Here is a 22,045-nt window from a genome sequence, read left to right as displayed (position 1 = left end):
ATCTTTGTTTATATCTGTCTCCATCTTTGTTTATGTCTGTCTCTCTTTGTTTATATCTGTCTCCATCTTTGTTTATATCTGTCTCCATCTTTGTTTATGTCTGTCTCTCTTTGTTTATATCTGTCTTCATCTTTGTTTATGTCTGTCTCCATCTTTGTTTATATCTGTCTTCATCTTTGTTTATATCTGTCTTCATCTTTGTTTATGTCTGTCTCCATCTTTGTTTATATCTGTCTTCATCTTTGTTTATGTCTGTCTCCATCTTTGTTTATGTCTGTCTCCATCTTTGTTTATATCTGTCTCCATCTTTGTTTATGTCTGTCTCTCTTTGTTTATGTCTGTCTCCATCTTTGTTTATGTCTGTCTCCATCTTTGTTTATATCTGTCTCCATCTTTGTTTATGTCTGTCTCCATCTTTGTTTATGTCTGTCTCCATCTTTGTTTATATCTGTCTCCATCTTTGTTTATATCTGTCTTCATCTTTGTTTATGTCTGTCTCTCTTTGTTTATGTCTGTCTCCATCTTTGTTTATGTCTGTCTCCATCTTTGTTTATATCTGTCTCTCTTTGTTTATGTCTGTCTCCATCTTTGTTTATGTCTGTCTCCATCTTTGTTTATGTCTGTCTCCATCTTTGTTTATGTCTGTCTCTCTTTGTTTATGTCTGTCTCCATCTTTGTTTATGTCTGTCTCCATCTTTGTTTATATCTGTCTCCATCTTTGTTTATGTCTGTCTCCATCTTTGTTTATGTCTGTCTCCATCTTTGTTTATATCTGTCTCCATCTTTGTTTATGTCTGTCTCCATCTTTGTTTATATCTGTCTCCATCTTTGTTTATGTCTGTCTCTATCTTTGTTTATGTCTGTCTCCATCTTTGTTTATATCTGTCTCCATCTTTGTTTATATCTGTCTTCATCTTTGTTTATGTCTGTCTCTCTTTGTTTATGTCTGTCTCCATCTTTGTTTATGTCTGTCTCCATCTTTGTTTATATCTGTCTCTCTTTGTTTATGTCTGTCTCCATCTTTGTTTATGTCTGTCTCCATCTTTGTTTATGTCTGTCTCCATCTTTGTTTATATCTGTCTCTCTTTGTTTATGTCTGTCTCCATCTTTGTTTATGTCTGTCTCCATCTTTGTTTATATCTGTCTTCATCTTTGTTTATGTCTGTCTCCATCTTTGTTTATGTCTGTCTCCATCTTTGTTTATATCTGTCTCCATCTTTGTTTATGTCTGTCTCTCTTTGTTTATGTCTGTCTCCATCTTTGTTTATGTCTGTCTCCATCTTTGTTTATATCTGTCTCTCTTTGTTTATGTCTGTCTCCATCTTTGTTTATGTCTGTCTCCATCTTTGTTTATGTCTGTCTCCATCTTTGTTTATATCTGTCTCTCTCTTTGTTTATGTCTGTCTCTATCTTTGTTTATGTCTGTCTCTCTTTGTTTATATCTGTCTTCATCTTTGTTTATATCTGTCTCCATCTTTGTTTATATCTGTTTCCATCTTTGTTTATATCTGTCTCTATCTTTGTTTATGTCTGTCTCCATCTTTGTTTATATCTGTCTTCATCTTTGTTTATGTCTGTCTCTATCTTTGTTTATGTCTGTCTCCATCTTTGTTTATGTCTGTCTCCATCTTTGTTTATGTCTGTCTCCATCTTTGTTTATATCTGTCTTCATCTTTGTTTATGTCTGTCTCCATCTTTGTTTATGTCTGTCTCCATCTTTGTTTATATCTGTCTCCATCTTTGTTTATATCTGTCTCTATCTTTGTTTATGTCTGTCTCCATCTTTGTTTATGTCTGTCTTCATCTTTGTTTATGTCTGTCTCCATCTTTGTTTATATCTGTCTTCATCTTTGTTTATGTCTGTCTCCATCTTTGTTTATATCTGTCTTCATCTTTGTTTATGTCTGTCTCCATCTTTGTTTATGTCTGTCTCCATCTTTGTTTATATCTGTCTTCATCTTTGTTTATGTCTGTCTCTATCTTTGTTTATATCTGTCTTCATCTTTGTTTATGTCTGTCTCCATCTTTGTTTATATCTGTCTTCATCTTTGTTTATATCTGTCTTCATCTTTGTTTATGTCTGTCTCCATCTTTGTTTATATCTGTCTTCATCTTTGTTTATATCTGTCTCTATCTTTGTTTATGTCTGTCTCCATCTTTGTTTATATCTGTCTTCATCTTTGTTTATGTCTGTCTTCATCTTTGTTTATGTCTGTCTCCATCTTTGTTTATATCTGTCTTCATCTTTGTTTATATCTGTCTTCATCTTTGTTTATGTCTGTCTCTATCTTTGTTTATATCTGTCTTCATCTTTGTTTATGTCTGTCTCCATCTTTGTTTATATCTGTCTTCATCTTTGTTTATATCTGTCTTCATCTTTGTTTATGTCTGTCTCCATCTTTGTTTATGTCTGTCTCCATCTTTGTTTATATCTGTCTCTATCTTTGTTTATGTCTGTCTCCATCTTTGTTTATATCTGTCTTCATCTTTGTTTATATCTGTCTTCATCTTTGTTTATGTCTGTCTCCATCTTTGTTTATATCTGTCTTCATCTTTGTTTATGTCTGTCTCCATCTTTGTTTATGTCTGTCTCCATCTTTGTTTATATCTGTCTTCATCTTTGTTTATATCTGTCTTCATCTTTGTTTATATCTGTCTTCATCTTTGTTTATGTCGGTCTCCATCTTTGTTCATATCTGTCTTCATCTTTGTTTATATCTGTCTTCATCTTTGTTTATATCTGTCTCCATCTTTGTTTATGTCTGTCTCCATCTTTGTTTATATCTGTCTCCATCTTTGTTTATGTCTGTCTTCATCTTTGTTTATATCTGTCTCCATCTTTGTTTATGTCTGTCTCTCTTTGTTTATGTCTGTCTCCATCTTTGTTTATATCTGTCTTCATCTTTGTTTATATCCGTCTTCATCTTTGTTTATATCTGTCTCCATCTTTGTTTATGTCTGTCTCCATCTTTGTTTATATCTGTCTCTATCTTTGTTTATATCTGTCTCCATCTTTGTTTATATCTGTCTCCATCTTTGTTTATGTCTGTCTCCATCTTTGTTTATATCTGTCTCCATCTTTGTTTATGTCTGTCTCTATCTTTGTTTATATCTGTCTCCATCTTTGTTTATGTCTGTCTCCATCTTTGTTTATGTCTGTCTCCATCTTTGTTTATATCTGTCTCCATCTTTGTTTATGTCTGTCTCTCTTTGTTTATGTCTGTCTCCATCTTTGTTTATATCTGTCTCCATCTTTGTTTATATCTGTCTCCATCTTTGTTTATGTCTGTCTCTATCTTTGTTTATATCTGTCTCCATCTTTGTTTATGTCTGTCTCCATCTTTGTTTATGTCTGTCTCCATCTTTGTTTATATCTGTCTCCATCTTTGTTTATGTCTGTCTCTCTTTGTTTATGTCTGTCTCCATCTTTGTTTATGTCTGTCTCCATCTTTGTTTATATCTGTCTCCATCTTTGTTTATATCTGTCTCCATCTTTGTTTATGTCTGTCTCTATCTTTGTTTATATCTGTCTCCATCTTTGTTTATGTCTGTCTCTATCTTTGTTTATATCTGTCTCCATCTTTGTTTATGTCTGTCTCCATCTTTGTTTATGTCTGTCTCCATCTTTGTTTATATCTGTCTCCATCTTTGTTTATGTCTGTCTCTCTTTGTTTATGTCTGTCTCCATCTTTGTTTATGTCTGTCTCCATCTTTGTTTATATCTGTCTCCATCTTTGTTTATGTCTGTCTCTATCTTTGTTTATATCTGTCTCCATCTTTGTTTATGTCTGTCTCCATCTTTGTTTATGTCTGTCTCCATCTTTGTTTATATCTGTCTCCATCTTTGTTTATATCTGTCTCCATCTTTGTTTATGTCTGTCTCTATCTTTGTTTATATCTGTCTCCATCTTTGTTTATGTCTGTCTCTCTTTGTTTATATCTGTCTCTATCTTTGTTTATGTCTGTCTCCATCTTTGTTTATGTCTGTCTCCATCTTTGTTTATGTCTGTCTCCATCTTTGTTTATATCTGTCTCCATCTTTGTTTATATCTGTCTCTATCTTTGTTTATATCTGTCTCCATCTTTGTTTATGTCTGTCTATCTTTGTTTATATCTGTCTCCATCTTTGTTTATGTCTGTTGCCATCTTTGTTATTGTCTGTTACTATCTTTGTTTTTAGTGAGACTTCAGGTGTTTACAACCTGATGCAGGTGAGATCCTGAGGTGACGAGTGCAACAGGAAGTCATCATCATCGTCCTGCTGCTGATGAACATTAATTATATTCTAAAACATCCCAGTGATGTGAATTTATTAAATAAAAACTCATAACTGCAGAAGATGCCTGAGAAGTCTCCGTGACCCAGTGAGAAGTCTCACAGCTGATCACAGATCCATCAGATCCATCAGCTCATTAACGTCAACCACGAGAAACAAAGAGTTCCTGTCATTATTTCATTAATTATTCATTAATCATAATGAATGTAAACGGTCACAAAAACATTTGTCTGGGCAGAAAATACGGCGAAACATTCAATATTAAAAACATGAACTTTGTGTTTGAGCATTTAGATCCAAACAAATCTGATCATCGTTCAATTAGATATAAAATATGGAAAAGATCCCCCGTCAGTGTTGTGTGGTTTCATTGTGCACTCGTGTAATGAGGTGTTTCGGCCACAGAGGGGCGCTGCTGCACCGTAAAGGTTAATTAAAGTCTTAATTAGTCTTTTCTCTCCTTTTGGTTCCAGTTATGCAAACAGGTTGTTTTAATCTAATTTAATTCCTTCCTGTCTTTAAAGGTAAGCGTTTGAAGGTCGACAGAACTCCATCTTATCCCGTCTTTATTGTCAAATAAAAGGGGAAATCAAGAGAAAAGAAGTGTGTTGTTAGAAAGTAGTTTAATGTGCTGCTAGAGGTTAAATATATTCTGAATAAATACATCCTAACGTCCACCTTTTCTCACGCTTTGATTTTGTTTCACGTACCGTGCTCTTATCTTGAAGGCCACTTCCTGTCACTTCCGGTGCAGGTGTCCGTGAAACGGTGTGCACTTGACGGCTCCAGTCCGTGAGTCCGTGTGGTCGGTGCTGCCGGGCGGACCGAGTACCTGCAGGAGTACCAGCAGTACCTGCAGCAGTACCTGCAGTACACACAGGTAAGACCGACTCTGTTGTACAAAAACTGTGAATGTGTGAGGAGGCGCTGCTGGTGCTGGTAGTACTGCTGGTACTACCGTGTTATATATATATATATATATATATATATATATTGCGATGATGATGATGTGGTATTAGTACTAGCAGTACTGGGAGGAGTATTACTGTCACTAGGGAACACCTTCAGTGGTGGAATGTAACGGAGTACCTTTACTCAAGTACCTTTATGAATATCATTATGAAATATAATCACTAATAAATTAGCACGAACAAAAAAAACATGCATTACATGCTGAAATAGAATATTATCATAAATATTATTTTTTATACTTTCAGTATATTTTTATGCTTATACTTTAGTAATATATACACTGTTATTATAAATGTTGTAGTATTTATATAGTATTCCGCCAATAAGTATTCATGATGCCGAATAAATATAATAATCGTATATAATTGATTGAATATTGATTTAAAGGCTCATTGTAATGACTTCATATACTGAAGATACTTTAATATCCGGTGTTTTGATGGCAGTGAACATGAATTGTGGTTTTAGAGAAATATAATTTTCTTATGTTTTGCATAAATTTCCTTGACGAGCATTCTGCTGCGGTCCTAACACACAAATGACTGGTTCCACCTTCTGTGAAAAGGTTCTATAGGGAACCCTCTCTGGAGGTTGTATCCAGGATCTTTCCACTTCTTATGAGGACCCACTAAGAACCCCTTTATATTCCAAGGGTTTTATCAAGAACCCAACCAAGGGTTACTATTAAGAACCCCTTTATGTTCCAAGGGTTTTATCAAGAACCCAACCAAGGGTTACTATTAAGAACCCCTTTATGTTCCAAGGGTTTTATCAAGAACCCAACCAAGGGTTTCTACTAAGAACCCCTTTATGTTCCAAGGGTTTTATCAAGAACCCAACCAAGGGTTTCTACTAAGAACCCCTTTATGTTCCAAGGGTTTTATCAAGAACCCAACCGAGGGTTTCTACTAAGAACCCCTTTATGTTCCAAGGGTTTTATCAAGAACCCAACCGAGGGTTTCTACTAAGAACCCCTTTATATTCCAAGGGTTTTATCAAGAACCCAACCAAGGGTTACTATTAAGAACCCCTTTATGTTCCAAGGGTTTTATCAAGAACCCAACCAAGGGTTTCTACTAAGAACCCCTTTATATTCCAAGGGTTTTATCAAGAACCCAACCAAGGGTTACTACTAAGAAACCCTTTATGTTCCTAGGGTTTTATCAAGAACCCAACCGAGGGTTACTACTAAGAACCCCTTTATATTCCTAGGGTTTTATCAAGAACCCAACCAAGGGTTACTCCTAAGAACCCCTTTATGTTCCAAGGGTTTTATCAAGAACCCAACCAAGGGTTACTATTAAGAACCCCTTTATGTTCCAAGGGTTTTATCAAGAACCCAACCAAGGGTTTCTACTAAGAACCCCTTTATATTCCAAGGGTTTTATCAAGAACCCAACAAAGGGTTTCTACTAAGAACCCCTTTATGTTCCTAGGGTTTTATCAAGAACCCAACCGAGGGTTACTACTAAGAACCCCTTTATATTCCTAGGGTTTTATCAAGAACCCAACCAAGGGTTACTCCTAAGAACCCCTTTATGTTCCAAGGGTTTTATCAAGAACCCAACCAAGGGTTACTATTAAGAACCCCTTTATGTTCCAAGGGTTTTATCAAGAACCCAACCAAGGGTTTCTACTAAGAACCCCTTTATATTCCAAGGGTTTTATCAAGAACCCAACAAAGGGTTTCTACTAAGAACCCCTTTATGTTCCAAGGGTTTTATCAAGAACCCAACCAAGGGTTTCTACTAAGAACCCCTTTATGTTCCAAGGGTTTTATCAAGAACCCAACCAAGGGTTACTATTAAGAACCCCTTTATGTTCCAAGGGTTTTATCAAGAACCCAACCAAGGGTTGCTATTAAGAACCCCTTTATGTTCCAAGGGTTTTATCAAGAACCCAACCAAGGGTTTCTACTAAGAACCCCTTTATGTTCCAAGGGTTTTATCAAGAACCCAACCAAGGGTTACTATTAAGAACCCCTTTATATTCCAAGGGTTTTATCAAGAACCCAACCAAGGGTTTCTACTAAGAACCCCTTTATATTCCTAGGGTTTTATCAAGAACCCAACCGAGGGTTACTATTAAGAACCCCTTTATGTTCCAAGGGTTTTATCAAGAACCCAACCGAGGGTTACTATTAAGAACCCCTTTATATTCCAAGGGTTTTATCAAGAACCCAACCAAGGGTTTCTACTAAGAACCCCTTTATGTTCCAAGGGTTTTATCAAGAACCCAACCAAGGGTTTCTACTAAGAACCCCTTTATGTTCCAAGGGTTTTATCAAGAACCCAACCAAGGGTTACTATTAAGAACCCCTTTATGTTCCAAGGGTTTTATCAAGAACCCAACCAAGGGTTTCTACTAAGAACCCCTTTATATTCCAAGGGTTTTATCAAGAACCCAACCAAGGGTTACTACTAAGAAACCCTTTATGTTCCTAGGGTTTTATCAAGAACCCAACCGAGGGTTACTACTAAGAACCCCTTTATATTCCTAGGGTTTTATCAAGAACCCAACCAAGGGTTACTCCTAAGAACCCCTTTATGTTCCAAGGGTTTTATCAAGAACCCAACCAAGGGTTACTATTAAGAACCCCTTTATGTTCCAAGGGTTTTATCAAGAACCCAACCAAGGGTTTCTACTAAGAACCCCTTTATATTCCAAGGGTTTTATCAAGAACCCAACAAAGGGTTTCTACTAAGAACCCCTTTATGTTCCTAGGGTTTTATCAAGAACCCAACCGAGGGTTACTACTAAGAACCCCTTTATATTCCTAGGGTTTTATCAAGAACCCAACCAAGGGTTACTCCTAAGAACCCCTTTATGTTCCAAGGGTTTTATCAAGAACCCAACCAAGGGTTACTATTAAGAACCCCTTTATGTTCCAAGGGTTTTATCAAGAACCCAACCAAGGGTTTCTACTAAGAACCCCTTTATATTCCAAGGGTTTTATCAAGAACCCAACAAAGGGTTTCTACTAAGAACCCCTTTATGTTCCAAGGGTTTTATCAAGAACCCAACCAAGGGTTTCTACTAAGAACCCCTTTATGTTCCAAGGGTTTTATCAAGAACCCAACCAAGGGTTACTATTAAGAACCCCTTTATGTTCCAAGGGTTTTATCAAGAACCCAACCAAGGGTTGCTATTAAGAACCCCTTTATGTTCCAAGGGTTTTATCAAGAACCCAACCAAGGGTTTCTACTAAGAACCCCTTTATGTTCCAAGGGTTTTATCAAGAACCCAACCAAGGGTTACTATTAAGAACCCCTTTATATTCCAAGGGTTTTATCAAGAACCCAACCAAGGGTTTCTACTAAGAACCCCTTTATATTCCTAGGGTTTTATCAAGAACCCAACCGAGGGTTACTATTAAGAACCCCTTTATGTTCCAAGGGTTTTATCAAGAACCCAACCGAGGGTTACTATTAAGAACCCCTTTATATTCCAAGGGTTTTATCAAGAACCCAACCAAGGGTTTCTACTAAGAACCCCTTTATGTTCCAAGGGTTTTATCAAGAACCCAACCAAGGGTTTCTACTAAGAACCCCTTTATGTTCCAAGGGTTTTATCAAGAACCCAACCAAGGGTTACTATTAAGAACCCCTTTATATTCCAAGGGTTTTATCAAGAACCCAACCAAGGGTTACTATTAAGAACCCCTTTATATTCCAAGGGTTTTATCAAGAACCCAACCAAGGGTTTCTACTAAGAACCCCTTTATGTTCCAAGGGTTTTATCAAGAGTATTCTATTATGGTAGTATTATGGTAGTATTATAGTAGTATTATAGTAGTATTATAGTAGTATTATGGTAGTAGTATTATAGTAGTATTATGGTAGTATTATAGTAGTATTATGGTAGTATTATGGTAGTATTATGGTAGTATTATAGTAGTATTATGGTAGTATTATAGTAGTATTATGGTAGTATTATAGTAGTATTATGGTAGTATTATGGTAGTATTATGGTAATATTAAAGTAGTATTATGGTAGTATTATAGTAGTATTATTGTAGTATTATAGTAGTATTATGGTAGTAGTATTATAGTAGTATTATGGTAGTATTATAGTAGTATTATGGTAGTATTATGGTAGTATTATAGTAGTATTATGTAGTATTATGGTAGTATTATAGTAGTATTATGGTAGTATTATAGTAGTATTATGGTAGTATTAAAGTAGTATTATGGTAGTATTATGGTAGTATTATAGTAGTATTATGGTAGTATTATAGTAGTATTATAGTAGTATTATGGTAGTATTATGGTAGTATTATGGTAGTATTATGGTAGTATTATAGTAGTATTATGGTAGTATTATAGTAGTATTATAGTAGTATTATGGTAGTATTATAGTAGTATTATAGTAGTATTATGGTAGTATTATAGTAGTATTATGGTAGTATTATAGTAGTATAATGGTAGTATTATGGTAGTATTATAGTAGTATTATAGTAGTATTATGGTAGTATTATATGGTAGTATTATAGTAGTATTATAGTAGTATTATGGTAGTATTATAGTAGTATAATGGTAGTATTATAGTAGTATAATGGTAGTATTATGGTAGTATTATGGTAGTATTATGGTAGTATTATGGTAGTATTATAGTAGTATTATAGTAGTATTATGGTAGTATTATGGTAGTATTATAGTAGTATTATAGTAGTATTATGGTAGTATTATAGTAGTATTATGGTAGTATTATAGTAGTATTATGGTAGTATTATGGTAGTATTATAGTAGTATTATGGTAGTATTATAGTAGTATTATAGTAGTATTATGGTAGTATTATAGTAGTATTATGGTAGTATTATGGTAGTATTATAGTAGTATTATGGTAGTATTATAGTAGTATTATGGTAGTATTATAGTAGTATTATGGTAGTATTATGGTAGTATTATGGTAGTATTATAGTAGTATTATAGTAGTATTATGGTAGTATTATAGTAGTATTATGGTAGTATTATAGTAGTATTATAGTAGTATTATAGTAGTATTATGGTAGTATTATAGTAGTATTATGGTAGTATTATAGTAGTATTATAGTAGTATTATGGTAGTATTATAGTAGTATTATAGTAGTATTATAGTAGTATTATGGTAGTATTATAGTAGTATTATGGTAGTATTATAGTAGTATTATGGTAGTATTATAGTAGTATTATGGTAGTATTATGGTAGTATTATAGTAGTATTATGGTAGTATTATGGTAGTATTATAGTAGTATTATAGTAGTATTATGGTAGTATTATAGTAGTATTATGGTAGTATTATAGTAGTATTATGGTAGTATTATAGTAGTATTATAGTAGTATTATGGTAGTATTATGGTAGTATTATAGTAGTATTATGGTAGTATTATGGTAGTATTATAGTAGTATTATAGTAGTATTATGGTAGTATTATAGTAGTATTATGGTAGTATTATGGTAGTATTATAGTAGTATTATGGTAGTATTATAGTAGTATTATAGTAGTATTATGGTAGTATTATAGTAGTATTATAGTAGTATTATGGTAGTATTATAGTAGTATTATGGTAGTATTATGGTAGTATTATAGTAGTATTATGGTAGTATTATAGTAGTATTATAGTAGTATTATGGTAGTATTATGGTAGTATTATAGTAGTATTATGGTAGTATTATGGTAGTATTATAGTAGTATTATGGTAGTATTATAGTAGTATTATGGTAGTATTATAGTAGTATTATAGTAGTATTATGGTAGTATTATAGTAGTATTATGGTAGTATTATAGTAGTATTATAGTAGTATTATGGTAGTATTATGGTAGTATTATGGTAGTATTATAGTAGTATTATGGTAGTATTATAGTAGTATTATGGTAGTATTATAGTAGTATTATGGTAGTATTATAGTAGTATTATAGTAGTATTATGGTAGTATTATAGTAGTATTATGGTAGTATTATAGTAGTATTATAGTAGTATTATGGTAGTATTATAGTAGTATTATGGTAGTATTATAGTAGTATTATGGTAGTATTATAGTAGTATTATGGTAGTATTATGGTAGTATTATAGTAGTATTATGGTAGTATTATAGTAGTATTATAGTAGTATTATGGTAGTATTATAGTAGTATTATAGTAGTATTATGGTAGTATTATAGTAGTATTATGGTAGTATTATGGTAGTATTATAGTAGTATTATAGTAGTATTATAGTAGTATTATGGTAGTATTATGGTAGTATTATAGTAGTATTATAGTAGTATTATGGTAGTATTATGGTAGTATTATGGTAGTATTATAGTAGTATTATAGTAGTATTATGGTAGTATTATAGTAGTATTATGGTAGTATTATGGTAGTATTATAGTAGTATTATAGTAGTATTATGGTAGTATTATAGTAGTATTATAGTAGTATTATAGTAGTATTATGGTAGTATTATAGTAGTATTATAGTAGTATTATGGTAGTATTATAGTAGTATTATGGTAGTATTATAGTAGTATTATAGTAGTATTATAGTAGTATTATGGTAGTATTATAGTAGTATTATAGTAGTATTATGGTAGTATTATAGTAGTATTATGGTAGTATTATAGTAGTATTATAGTAGTATTATGGTAGTATTATAGTAGTATTATAGTAGTATTATGGTAGTATTATGGTAGTATTATAGTAGTATTATAGTAGTATTATGGTAGTATTATAGTAGTATTATGGTAGTATTATGGTACTTCTATTAACAGGATCACTTTCAGACGACAAGCCAATTGCTTGTTCTCAAACGGCCTCTTTCTCATGCTGTTGCCATGGAAACAAAGGAGAGAATACACTCCTCTTCTTCCTCTTCCTCCTCCTGCTTCTCCTCCTCCTCTTCCTCCTCCTCCTCCTCTTCCTCTTCCTCTTCCTCCTCCTGCTTCTCCTCCTCCTCTTCCTCTTCCTCCTCCTGCTTCTCCTCCTCCTCCTCTTCCTCTTCCTCTTCCTCCTCCTGCTTCTCCTCCTCCTCCTCTTCCTCCTCCTCTTCTTGCTCCTCTTCCTCCTCCTCCTCCTCTTCCTCTGGTCTCATTATAGTGAACTGGTCTCATTAAATTGAACTGGTCTCATCATAGTGAACTGGTCTCATTATAGTGAACTGGTCTCATTATAGTGAACTGGTCTCATTATAGTGAACTGGTCTCATCATAGTGAACTGGTCTCATTATAGTGAACTGGTCTCATCATAGTGAACTGGTCTCATCATAGTGAACTGGTCTCATCATAGTGAACTGGTCTCATTATAGTGAACTGGTCTCATCATAGTGAACTGGTCTCATTATAGTGAACTGGTCTCATCATAGTGAACTGGTCTCATCATAGTGAACTGGTCTCATCATAGTGAACTGGTCTCATTATAGTGAACTGGTCTCATCATAGTGAACTGGTCTCATCATAGTGAACTGGTCTCATCATAGTGAACTGGTCTCATTATAGTGAACTGGTCTCATTATAGTGAACTGGTCTCATTATAGTGAACTGGTCTCATCATAGTGAACTGGTCTCATCATAGTGAACTGGTCTCATCATAGTGAACTGGTCTCATTATAGTGAACTGGTCTCATCATAGTGAACTGGTCTCATTATAGTGAACTGGTCTCATCATAGTGAACTGGTCTCATCATAGTGAACTGGTCTCATCATAGTGAACTGGTCTCATCATAGTGAACTGGTCTCATTATAGTGAACTGGTCTCATTAAATTGAACTGGTCTCATCATAGTGAACTGGTCTCATTATAGTGAACTGGTCTCATTATAGTGAACTGGTCTCATCATAGTGAACTGGTCTCATCATAGTGAACTGGTCTCATTATAGTGAACTGGTCTCATCATAGTGAACTGGTCTCATCATAGTGAACTGGTCTCATTATAGTGAACTGGTCTCATCATAGTGAACTGGTCTCATCATAGTGAACTGGTCTCATCATAGTGAACTGGTCTCATTATAGTGAACTGGTCTCATCATAGTGAACTGGTCTCATCATAGTGAACTGGTCTCATTATAGTGAACTGGTCTCATTATAGTGAACTGGTCTCATCATAGTGAACTGGTCTCATCATAGTGAACTGGTCTCATCATAGTGAACTGGTCTCATCATAGTGAACTGGTCTCATCATAGTGAACTGGTCTCATCATAGTGAACTGGTCTCATTATAGTGAACTGGTCTCATTAAATTGAACTGGTCTCATCATAGTGAACTGGTCTCATCATAGTGAACTGGTCTCATCATAGTGAACTGGTCTCATTATAGTGAACTGGTCTCATCATAGTGAACTGGTCTCATCATAGTGAACTGGTCTCATCATAGTGAACTGGTCTCATTATAGTGAACTGGTCTCATCATAGTGAACTGGTCTCATTAAAGTGAACTGGTCTCATTATAGTGAACTGGTCTCATTAAAGTGAACTGGTCTCATTATAGTGAACTGGTCTCATCATAGTGAACTGGTCTCATCATAGTGAACTGGTCTCATTATAGTGAACTGGTCTCATTATAGTGAACTGGTCTCATCATAGTGAACTGGTCTCATCATAGTGAACTGGTCTCATCATAGTGAACTGGTCTCATTAAAGTGAACTGGTCTCATTATAGTGAACTGGTCTCATCATAGTGAACTGGTCTCATTATAGTGAACTGGTCTCATTATAGTGAACTGGTCTCATTATAGTGAACTGGTCTCATCATAGTGAACTGGTCTCATCATAGTGAACTGGTCTCATCATAGTGAACTGGTCTCATCATAGTGAACTGGTCTCATTATAGTGAACTGGTCTCATTGAAGTGAACTGGTCTCATTAAATTGAACTGGTCTCATCATAGTGAACTGGTCTCATCATAGTGAACTGGTCTCATTATGGTGAACTGGTCTCATCATAGTGAACTGGTCTCATCATAGTGAACTGGTCTCATTATAGTGAACTGGTCTCATTATAGTGAACTGGTCTCATTATAGTGAACTGGTCTCATCATAGTGAACTGGTCTCATTATAGTGAACTGGTCTCATTGAAGTGAACTGGTCTCATCATAGTGAACTGGTCTCATCATAGTGAACTGGTCTCATTATAGTGAACTGGTCTCATTATAGTGAACTGGTCTCATTGAAGTGAACTGGTCTCATCATAGTGAACTGGTCTCATTATAGTGAACTGGTCTCATCATAGTGAACTGGTCTCATCATAGTGAACTGGTCTCATTATAGTGAACTGGTCTCATCATAGTGAACTGGTCTCATCATAGTGAACTGGTCTCATTAAAGTGAACTGGTCTCATTGAAGTGAACTGGTCTCATTATAGTGAACTGGTCTCATCAAAGTGAACTGGTCTCATTGAAGTGAACTGGTCTCATCATAGTGAACTGGTCTCATCATAGTGAACTGGTCTCATTATAGTGAACTGGTCTCATCATAGTGAACTGGTCTCATTATAGTGAACTGGTCTCATCATAGTGAACTGGTCTCATTAAAGTGAACTGGTCTCATTGAAGTGAACTGGTCTCATTATAGTGAACTGGTCTCATCATAGTGAACTGGTCTCATCATAGTGAACTGGTCTCATCATAGTGAACTGGTCTCATCATAGTGAACTGGTCTCATTATTGTGAACTGGTCTCATCATAATGAACTGGTCTCATTATAGTGAACTGGTCTCATTATAGTGAACTGGTCTCATCATAGTGAACTGGTCTCATTAAAGTGAACTGGTCTCATTGAAGTGAACTGGTCTCATCATAGTGAACTGGTCTCATCATAGTGAACTGGTCTCATTATAGTGAACTGGTCTCATCATAGTGAACTGGTCTCATTAAAGTGAACTGGTCTCATTGAAGTGAACTGGTCTCATCATAGTGAACTGGTCTCATTAAAGTGAACTGGTCTCATCATAGTGAACTGGTCTCATTATTGTGAACTGGTCTCATCATAATGAACTGGTCTCATTATAGTGAACTGGTCTCATTATAGTGAACTGGTCTCATTATAGTGAACTGGTCTCATCATAGTGAACTGGTCTCATCATAGTGAACTGGTCTCATTATAGTGAACTGGTCTCATTATAGTGAACTGGTCTCATTATAGTGAACTGGTCTCATCATAGTGAACTGGTCTCATCATAGTGAACTGGTCTCATTAAAGTGAACTGGTCTCATTGAAGTGAACTGGTCTCATCATAGTGAACTGGTCTCATTAAAGTGAACTGGTCTCATTGAAGTGAACTGGTCTCATCATAGTGAACTGGTCTCATCATAGTGAACTGGTCTCATTAAAGTGAACTGGTCTCATTGAAGTGAACTGGTCTCATCATAGTGAACTGGTCTCATTATAGTGAACTGGTCTCATCATAGTGAACTGGTCTCATCATAGTGAACTGGTCTCATTGAAGTGAACTGGTCTCATCATAGTGAACTGGTCTCATTATAGTGAACTGGTCTCATCATAGTGAACTGGTCTCATCATAGTGAACTGGTCTCATTATAGTGAACTGGTCTCATTATAGTGAACTGGTCTCATTATGGTGAACTGGTCTCATCATAGTGAACTGGTCTCATTATAGTGAACTGGTCTCATTATGGTGAACTGGTCTCATCATAGTGAACTGGTCTCATTATGGTGAACTGGTCTCATCATAGTGAACTGGTCTCATTATAGTGAACTGGTCTCATCATTAAGCAGCCCACGGATTGTAGCCACCTTGCCCGGACAAGGGAAACCGGGGCACCCTCCCGGAGCCAGACCCAGGAGGGGAGCTCGTCGGCGAGCGTCTGGTGGCCGGGCTTTCGCCCATGGGGCCCGGTCGGGCTCAGCCCGAAAGAACAACATGGAGCAGCAGTCACCCTGTGGACCCACCACCCGCAGGGAGAATTATCGGGGTCGGGTGCTATGTAGACCGGGCGGCGGGCCAGGCGGGAGACCTGGGCGGGCCGATCGCCGGCGGCATAGACTAGCTCTAGGGACGTGGAACGTCACCTCACTAGCGGGGAAAGAGCCGGAGCTGGTGCAGGAGGTGGAGCGGTACCAGCTAGATATAGTTGGGCTCACCTCCACGCACAGCATGGGCTCTGGAACCAAGCTCCTGGAGAAGGGTTGGACTTTGTCCTTTTCTGGAGTTGCCCAGGGTGAGAGGCGCCGGGCGGGAGTGGGGATACTCACGAGCCCCCGGCTGAGCGCCGCTGTGTTGGAGTTTTCCCCGGGGAACGAGAGGGTCGCCTCCCTGCGCCTACGGGTTGCGGGGAGTAAGGCTCTGACTGTTGTTTGTGCTTATGCACCGAACAGCATTTCGGAGTATCCGGCCTTCTTGGAGTCGGTGGGAGGGGTCCTGGAAAGGGCGCCGCCTGCCGACTCCATAGTTCTCCTGGGAGACTTCAACGCTCACGTGGGCAATGACAGAGAAACCTGGCGGGGCGTGATTGGGAGGAACGGCTTGCCCGATCTGAACCCGAATGGTGTTTTGTTGTTGGACTTCTGTGCTAGCCACAGTTTGTCCATAACAAACACCATGTTCGAACATAAGGTGGCTCATAAGTGTACCTGGTACCAGAACACCTTAGGCCGGAGATCAATGATCGACTTTGTAATCGTATCATCTGATCTGCGGCCGTATGTCTTGGACACTCGGGTGAAGAGAGGAGCAGAGCTGTCAACTGATCACCACCTGGTGGTGAGTTGGATCAGATGGCGGGGGACTCGGCTAGAGAGACCTGGCAAGCCCAAACGTGTAGTGAGGGTGAACTGGGAACGTCTGGCAGAGGATCCTGTCCGGGAGGTCTTCAACTCCCACCTCCGGAAGAACTTCTCACAAATCCCGAGGGAGGCTGGGGACATGGAATCCGAGTGGACCTTGTTCAAAGCCTCTATTGTGGACGCGGCTGCTCGGGGCTGTGGCCGGAAGGTCATCGGTGCCTGTCGTGGCGGCAACCCTAGAACCCGGTGGTGGACACCGGGGGTGAGGGTAGCCGTCAAACTGAAGAAGGAGGCCTTTTGGGCCTGGCTGGCCCAGGGGTCTCCTGAAGCAGCTGACGGGTACCGGCGGGCCAAAAGGGCTGCAGCGACGATGGTCGCGGAGGCTAAAACTCGGGCATGGGAGGAGTTCGGGGAGGCCATGGAGAAGGACTTTCGGTTGGCCTCAAGGAAGTTCTGGCAAACCATCCGACGGCTCAGGAAGGGAAAGCAGGGTCTACCCCAGGCTGTTCTCAGCAGGGGGGGGGAACTGCTGACCCGGACTGGGGACATCGTCGGGCGGTGGAAAGAGCACTTTGAGGAACTCCTAAACCCGGCCAACATGTCCCCCGGAGAGGGGGCAGCGCCGGAAGACTTTGGGGTGGATTCACCCATATCCCTGGCAGAGGTCGCTAAGGTAGTCAAAAAGCTCCTTGGTGGCAAGGCGCCAGGGGTGGATGAGATCCGCCCTGAGATGCTGAAAGCGCTGGACATTGTTGGGCTGTCTTGGTTGACACGCCTTTTCAGTGTCGCATGGGGGTCGGGAACAGTGCCCATGGACTGGCAGACCGGGGTGGTGGTTCCCATCTTCAAGAAGGGGGACCGGAGAGTGTGCTCGAACTATCGTGGTATCACACTGCTCAGCCTCCCGGGAAAAGCTTATGCCAGGGTGCTGGAGAGGAGGCTCCGACCGCTTGTCGAACCTCAGATTCAGGACGAACAGTGCGGATTCCGTCCCGGTCGTGGAACAGTGGACCAGCTCTTTACCCTCGCAAGATTACTGGAGGGGTCCTGGGAGTTTGCCCAACCAGTTTACATGTGCTTTGTAGACCTGGAGAAGGCTTTCGACCGGGTCCCTCGGGGGTTTTTGTGGGGGGTGCTGCGGGAGTATGGGGTGCCGGACCCGTTGGCACGGGCCATCCGGTCTCTGTATGCCTGCAGTAGGAGCTGTGTTCGTCTCCTCGGTAGTAAGTCAGACACGTTCCCGGTGGGTGTTGGCCTCCGCCAGGGCTGCCCTTTATCACCGGTCCTGTTCGTGACCTTCATGGACAGGATATCTAGGCGCAGCCAGGGGGCGGAGAGGATCCGGTTTGGGAGTCTCGGGATCGCCTCTCTGCTGTTTGCGGATGATGTGGTCCTGTTTGCCTCCTCGGACCGTGACCTCCAGCATTCACTGGGGCGTTTTTCAGCCGAGTGCGAAGCGGCAGGGATGAGAGTTAGCACCTCCAAATCTGAGGCCATGGTGCTCTGCCGGAAACCGGCGGATTGCTCCCTCCAGGTGGGGGCAAACTGCCTACCCCAAGCGAAGGAGTTCAAGTATCTCGGGGTCTTGTTCACGAGTGAGGGTAAGGTGGAGCGGGAGATCGATAGGCGGATCGGTGCGGCTGCAGCAGTAAAACAGGCGCTGTACCGGTCCGTCTTAGTGAAGAGGGAGCTGAGCCGGAAGGCAAAGCTCTCCATTTACTGGTCGGTCTACGTTCCAACCCTCACCTATGGTCACGAACTCTGGGTCGTGACCGAAAGAACGAGATCTCGGATACAAGCGGCCGAAATGAGCTTCCTCCATAGGGTGGCCGGGCTCAGCCTTAGAGATAGGGTAAGGAGCTCGGACATCAGGGGGGAGCTTGGAGTCGAGTCGCTGCTCCTTTGTGTCGAAAGGAGTCAGCTGAGGTGGTTCGGGCATCTAGTTAGGATGCCTCCTGGACGCCTCCCATTAGAGGTTTTCCGGGCACGTCCAACTGGTAGGAGGCCCCGGGGAAGACCGAGGACACGCTGGAGGGATTATATCTCCCGGCTGGCCTTGGAACGCCTCGGGATCCCCCAGAATGAGCTGGAAAGTGCTGCGGGTGAGAGGGAAGCCTGGGTCGGCCTGCTGAACCTGCTGCCACCGCGACCCGACCCCGGATAAGAGCTGATAATGGATGGATGGATGGTCTCATCATAGTGAACTGGTCTCATTATATTGAACTGGTCTCATTATAGTGAACTGGTCTCATCATAGTGAACTGGTCTCATTATATTGAACTGGTCTCATTATAGTGAACTGGTCTCATCATAGTGAACTGGTCTCATCATAGTGAACTGGTCTCATTATAGTGAACTGGTCTCATTATAGTGAACTGGTCTCATCATAGTGAACTGGTCTCATCATAGTGAACTGGTCTCATTATGGTGAACTGGTCTCATCATAGTGAACTGGTCTCATTATAGTGAACTGGTCTCATTATAGTGAACTGGTCTCATCATAGTGAACTGGTCTCATCATAGTGAACTGGTCTCATTATAGTGAACTGGTCTCATTATAGTGAACTGGTCTCATCATAGTGAACTGGTCTCATCATAGTGAACTGGTCTCATTATAGTGAACTGGTCTCATCATAGTGAACTGGTCTCATTATAGTGAACTGGTCTCATTATAGTGAACTGGTCTCATCATAGTGAACTGGTCTCATTATAGTGAACTGGTCTCATCATAGTGAACTGGTCTCATCATAGTGAACTGGTCTCATCATAGTGAACTGGTCTCATTAAAGTGAACTGGTCTCATCATAGTGAACTGGTCTCATTATAGTGAACTGGTCTCATCATAGTGAACTGGTCTCATCATAGTGAACTGGTCTCATTATATTGAACTGGTCTCATTATAGTGAACTGGTCTCATTATAGTGAACTGGTCTCATCATAGTGAACTGGTCTCATCATAGTGAACTGGTCTCATTATAGTGAACTGGTCTCATCATAGTGAACTGGTCTCATCATAGTGAACTGGTCTCATTATAGTGAACTGGTCTCATTATAGTGAACTGGTCTCATTATAGTGAACTGGTCTCATCATAGTGAACTGGTCTCATCATAGTGAACTGGTCTCATTATAGTGAACTGGTCTCATCATAGTGAACTGGTCTCATCATAGTGAACTGGTCTCATTATAGTGAACTGGTCTCATCATAGTGAACTGGTCTCATGAGGGAGTAAACCACCAGGGTGTTGCTGGTGGACCAGTTGGTTCCTGCTGGTTTCCAGTGAAGGCTCCTCCAGCTGGTCTCACTTCTATATTTAGAAGCTTCTTGTCTGAAGCTGCAGCTCCTCCCTCAGCTCCTCCCCTTCCTCACTCAGCTCCTCCCCCTCCACACTCAGCTCCTCCCATCCTCACTCGGCTCCTCCCCCTCCACACTGAGCTCCTCCCCCTTCTCACTCAGCTCTTCCCCCTCCTCACTCAGCTCCTCCCCCTCCACACTCAGCTCCTCCCCCTCCTCACTCGGCTCCTCCTCCTCCACACTCAGCTCCTCCCCCTCCTCACTCGGCTCCTCCTCCCTTCAGTCTGTGGGACATTAAAAAGTGTATTTCATAACTCGGTCCGGACAGAAACCTTCTCCCGGTTCTCCCTCTCAGGCAGAACCCACGATGTCGGAGAACGTGGAGCAGAGCGACGACCTCGGCCTCCTGCACCCCCACGAGCTGGAGCCCCCGAGGGAGGAGGACGGACACTGCCCCCTGCCCTTCAGGTGAGGCACTGCAGGTTCTGCTGCAACAGATGTGGAGCAATGTGGGCAGATTGAGTTGATTTTAATTAAATTTAATATTAATTTAATTTAATATTAATTTAATTTAATTTAATATTGTATCGCCCAAAATCACAATTTGTAAAAATACAACGTCCTCTGACCTTTGACCCTCACATCGGTACTACCCAAGGGGAGGAAACAGGAAGGAACCTCAGATCAATGGAGGAGGATCCTCATCAGAAGGACACAAGGAACCCTGAAATATGATTACAACACAATCAGAAAAGGTTTATTGTTTACAATGTTTGCAAATACAAAGAATTTGGCTCGTTCATTGGTGACAATGAACTAAAGTATGAGACACAATTCTTTATATTTACAATAGAATATGACAAAAAACAGGAGGAGCGTTAAAAGAGGTCTGTTATGAATATAAAGTGGATCTTTAAGAGAAGAGAGGGTTCAATATTCCGTCATGAGGTTTAATATCCTGTAAAATATTTCACTTACATAAAGAGTTTTAAGACTTCCTGTTTCTAAAGTGTCTAGAAACTAAATGTTCTTCTTTGTTAAGACGTAAAAAGTATTTAAGACTCTTTGATCACGTGATCGCCAAGTTACAAAAAACAGTCCTAATTATAAACCAGTACTAACTATAAACCAGTCCTAACTATATAAACCAGTCCTAACTATATAAACCAGTCCTAACTATAAACCAGTCCTAACTATATAAACCAGTCCTAACTATATAAACCAGTCCTAACTATATAAACCAGTCCTAACTATATAAACCAGTCCTAACTATAAACCAGTCCTAACTGTATAAACCAGTCCTAACTGTATAAACCAGTCCTAACTGTATAAACCTGTCCTAACTATATAAACCAGTCCTAACAATATAAACCAGTCCTAACTATATAAACCAGTCCTAACAATATAAACCAGTCCTAACAATATAAACCAGTCCTAACTATATAAACCAGTCCTAACAATATAAACCAGTCCTAACTATATAAACCAGTCCTAACTATAAACCAGTCCTAACTGTATAAACCAGTCCTAACTGTATAAACCTGTCCTAACTATATAAACCAGTCCTAACAATATAAACCAGTCCTAACTATAAACCTGTCCTAACTATATAAACCAGTCCTAACAATATAAACCAGTCCTAACTATATAAACCAGTCCTAACTATAAACCAGTCCTAACTATATAAACCAGTCCTAACTATATAAACCAGTCCTAACAATATAAACCAGTCCTAACTATAAACCTGTCCTAACTATATAAACCAGTCCTAACAATATAAACCAGTCCTAACTATATAAACCAGTCCT

General features: G+C 39.3%; 1 protein-coding gene across 1 annotated transcript in view; it reads left to right on the top strand.

Moving 5' to 3' along the window:
• Positions 1-5,051: 5,051 nt before the first annotated feature.
• Positions 5,052-22,045, top strand: part of LOC117732611 (GRAM domain-containing protein 2A) — a 34,096-nt gene continuing 17,102 nt past the window's right edge. The window contains exons 1-2 of the mRNA XM_034535654.1: positions 5,052-5,156; positions 20,593-20,705. Of these exons, the coding sequence (XP_034391545.1) occupies positions 20,605-20,705 (101 nt within the window). The 5' untranslated portion in view covers positions 5,052-5,156; positions 20,593-20,604. The remainder of the gene's footprint in view (positions 5,157-20,592; positions 20,706-22,045) is intronic.

Source organism: Cyclopterus lumpus, chromosome 6 (assembly GCF_009769545.1).
Source record: "Cyclopterus lumpus isolate fCycLum1 chromosome 6, fCycLum1.pri, whole genome shotgun sequence".
In the NCBI taxonomy this organism is placed as follows: Eukaryota; Metazoa; Chordata; class Actinopteri; order Perciformes; family Cyclopteridae; genus Cyclopterus; species Cyclopterus lumpus.
This window is presented reverse-complemented; position numbering and strand designations above follow the sequence as displayed.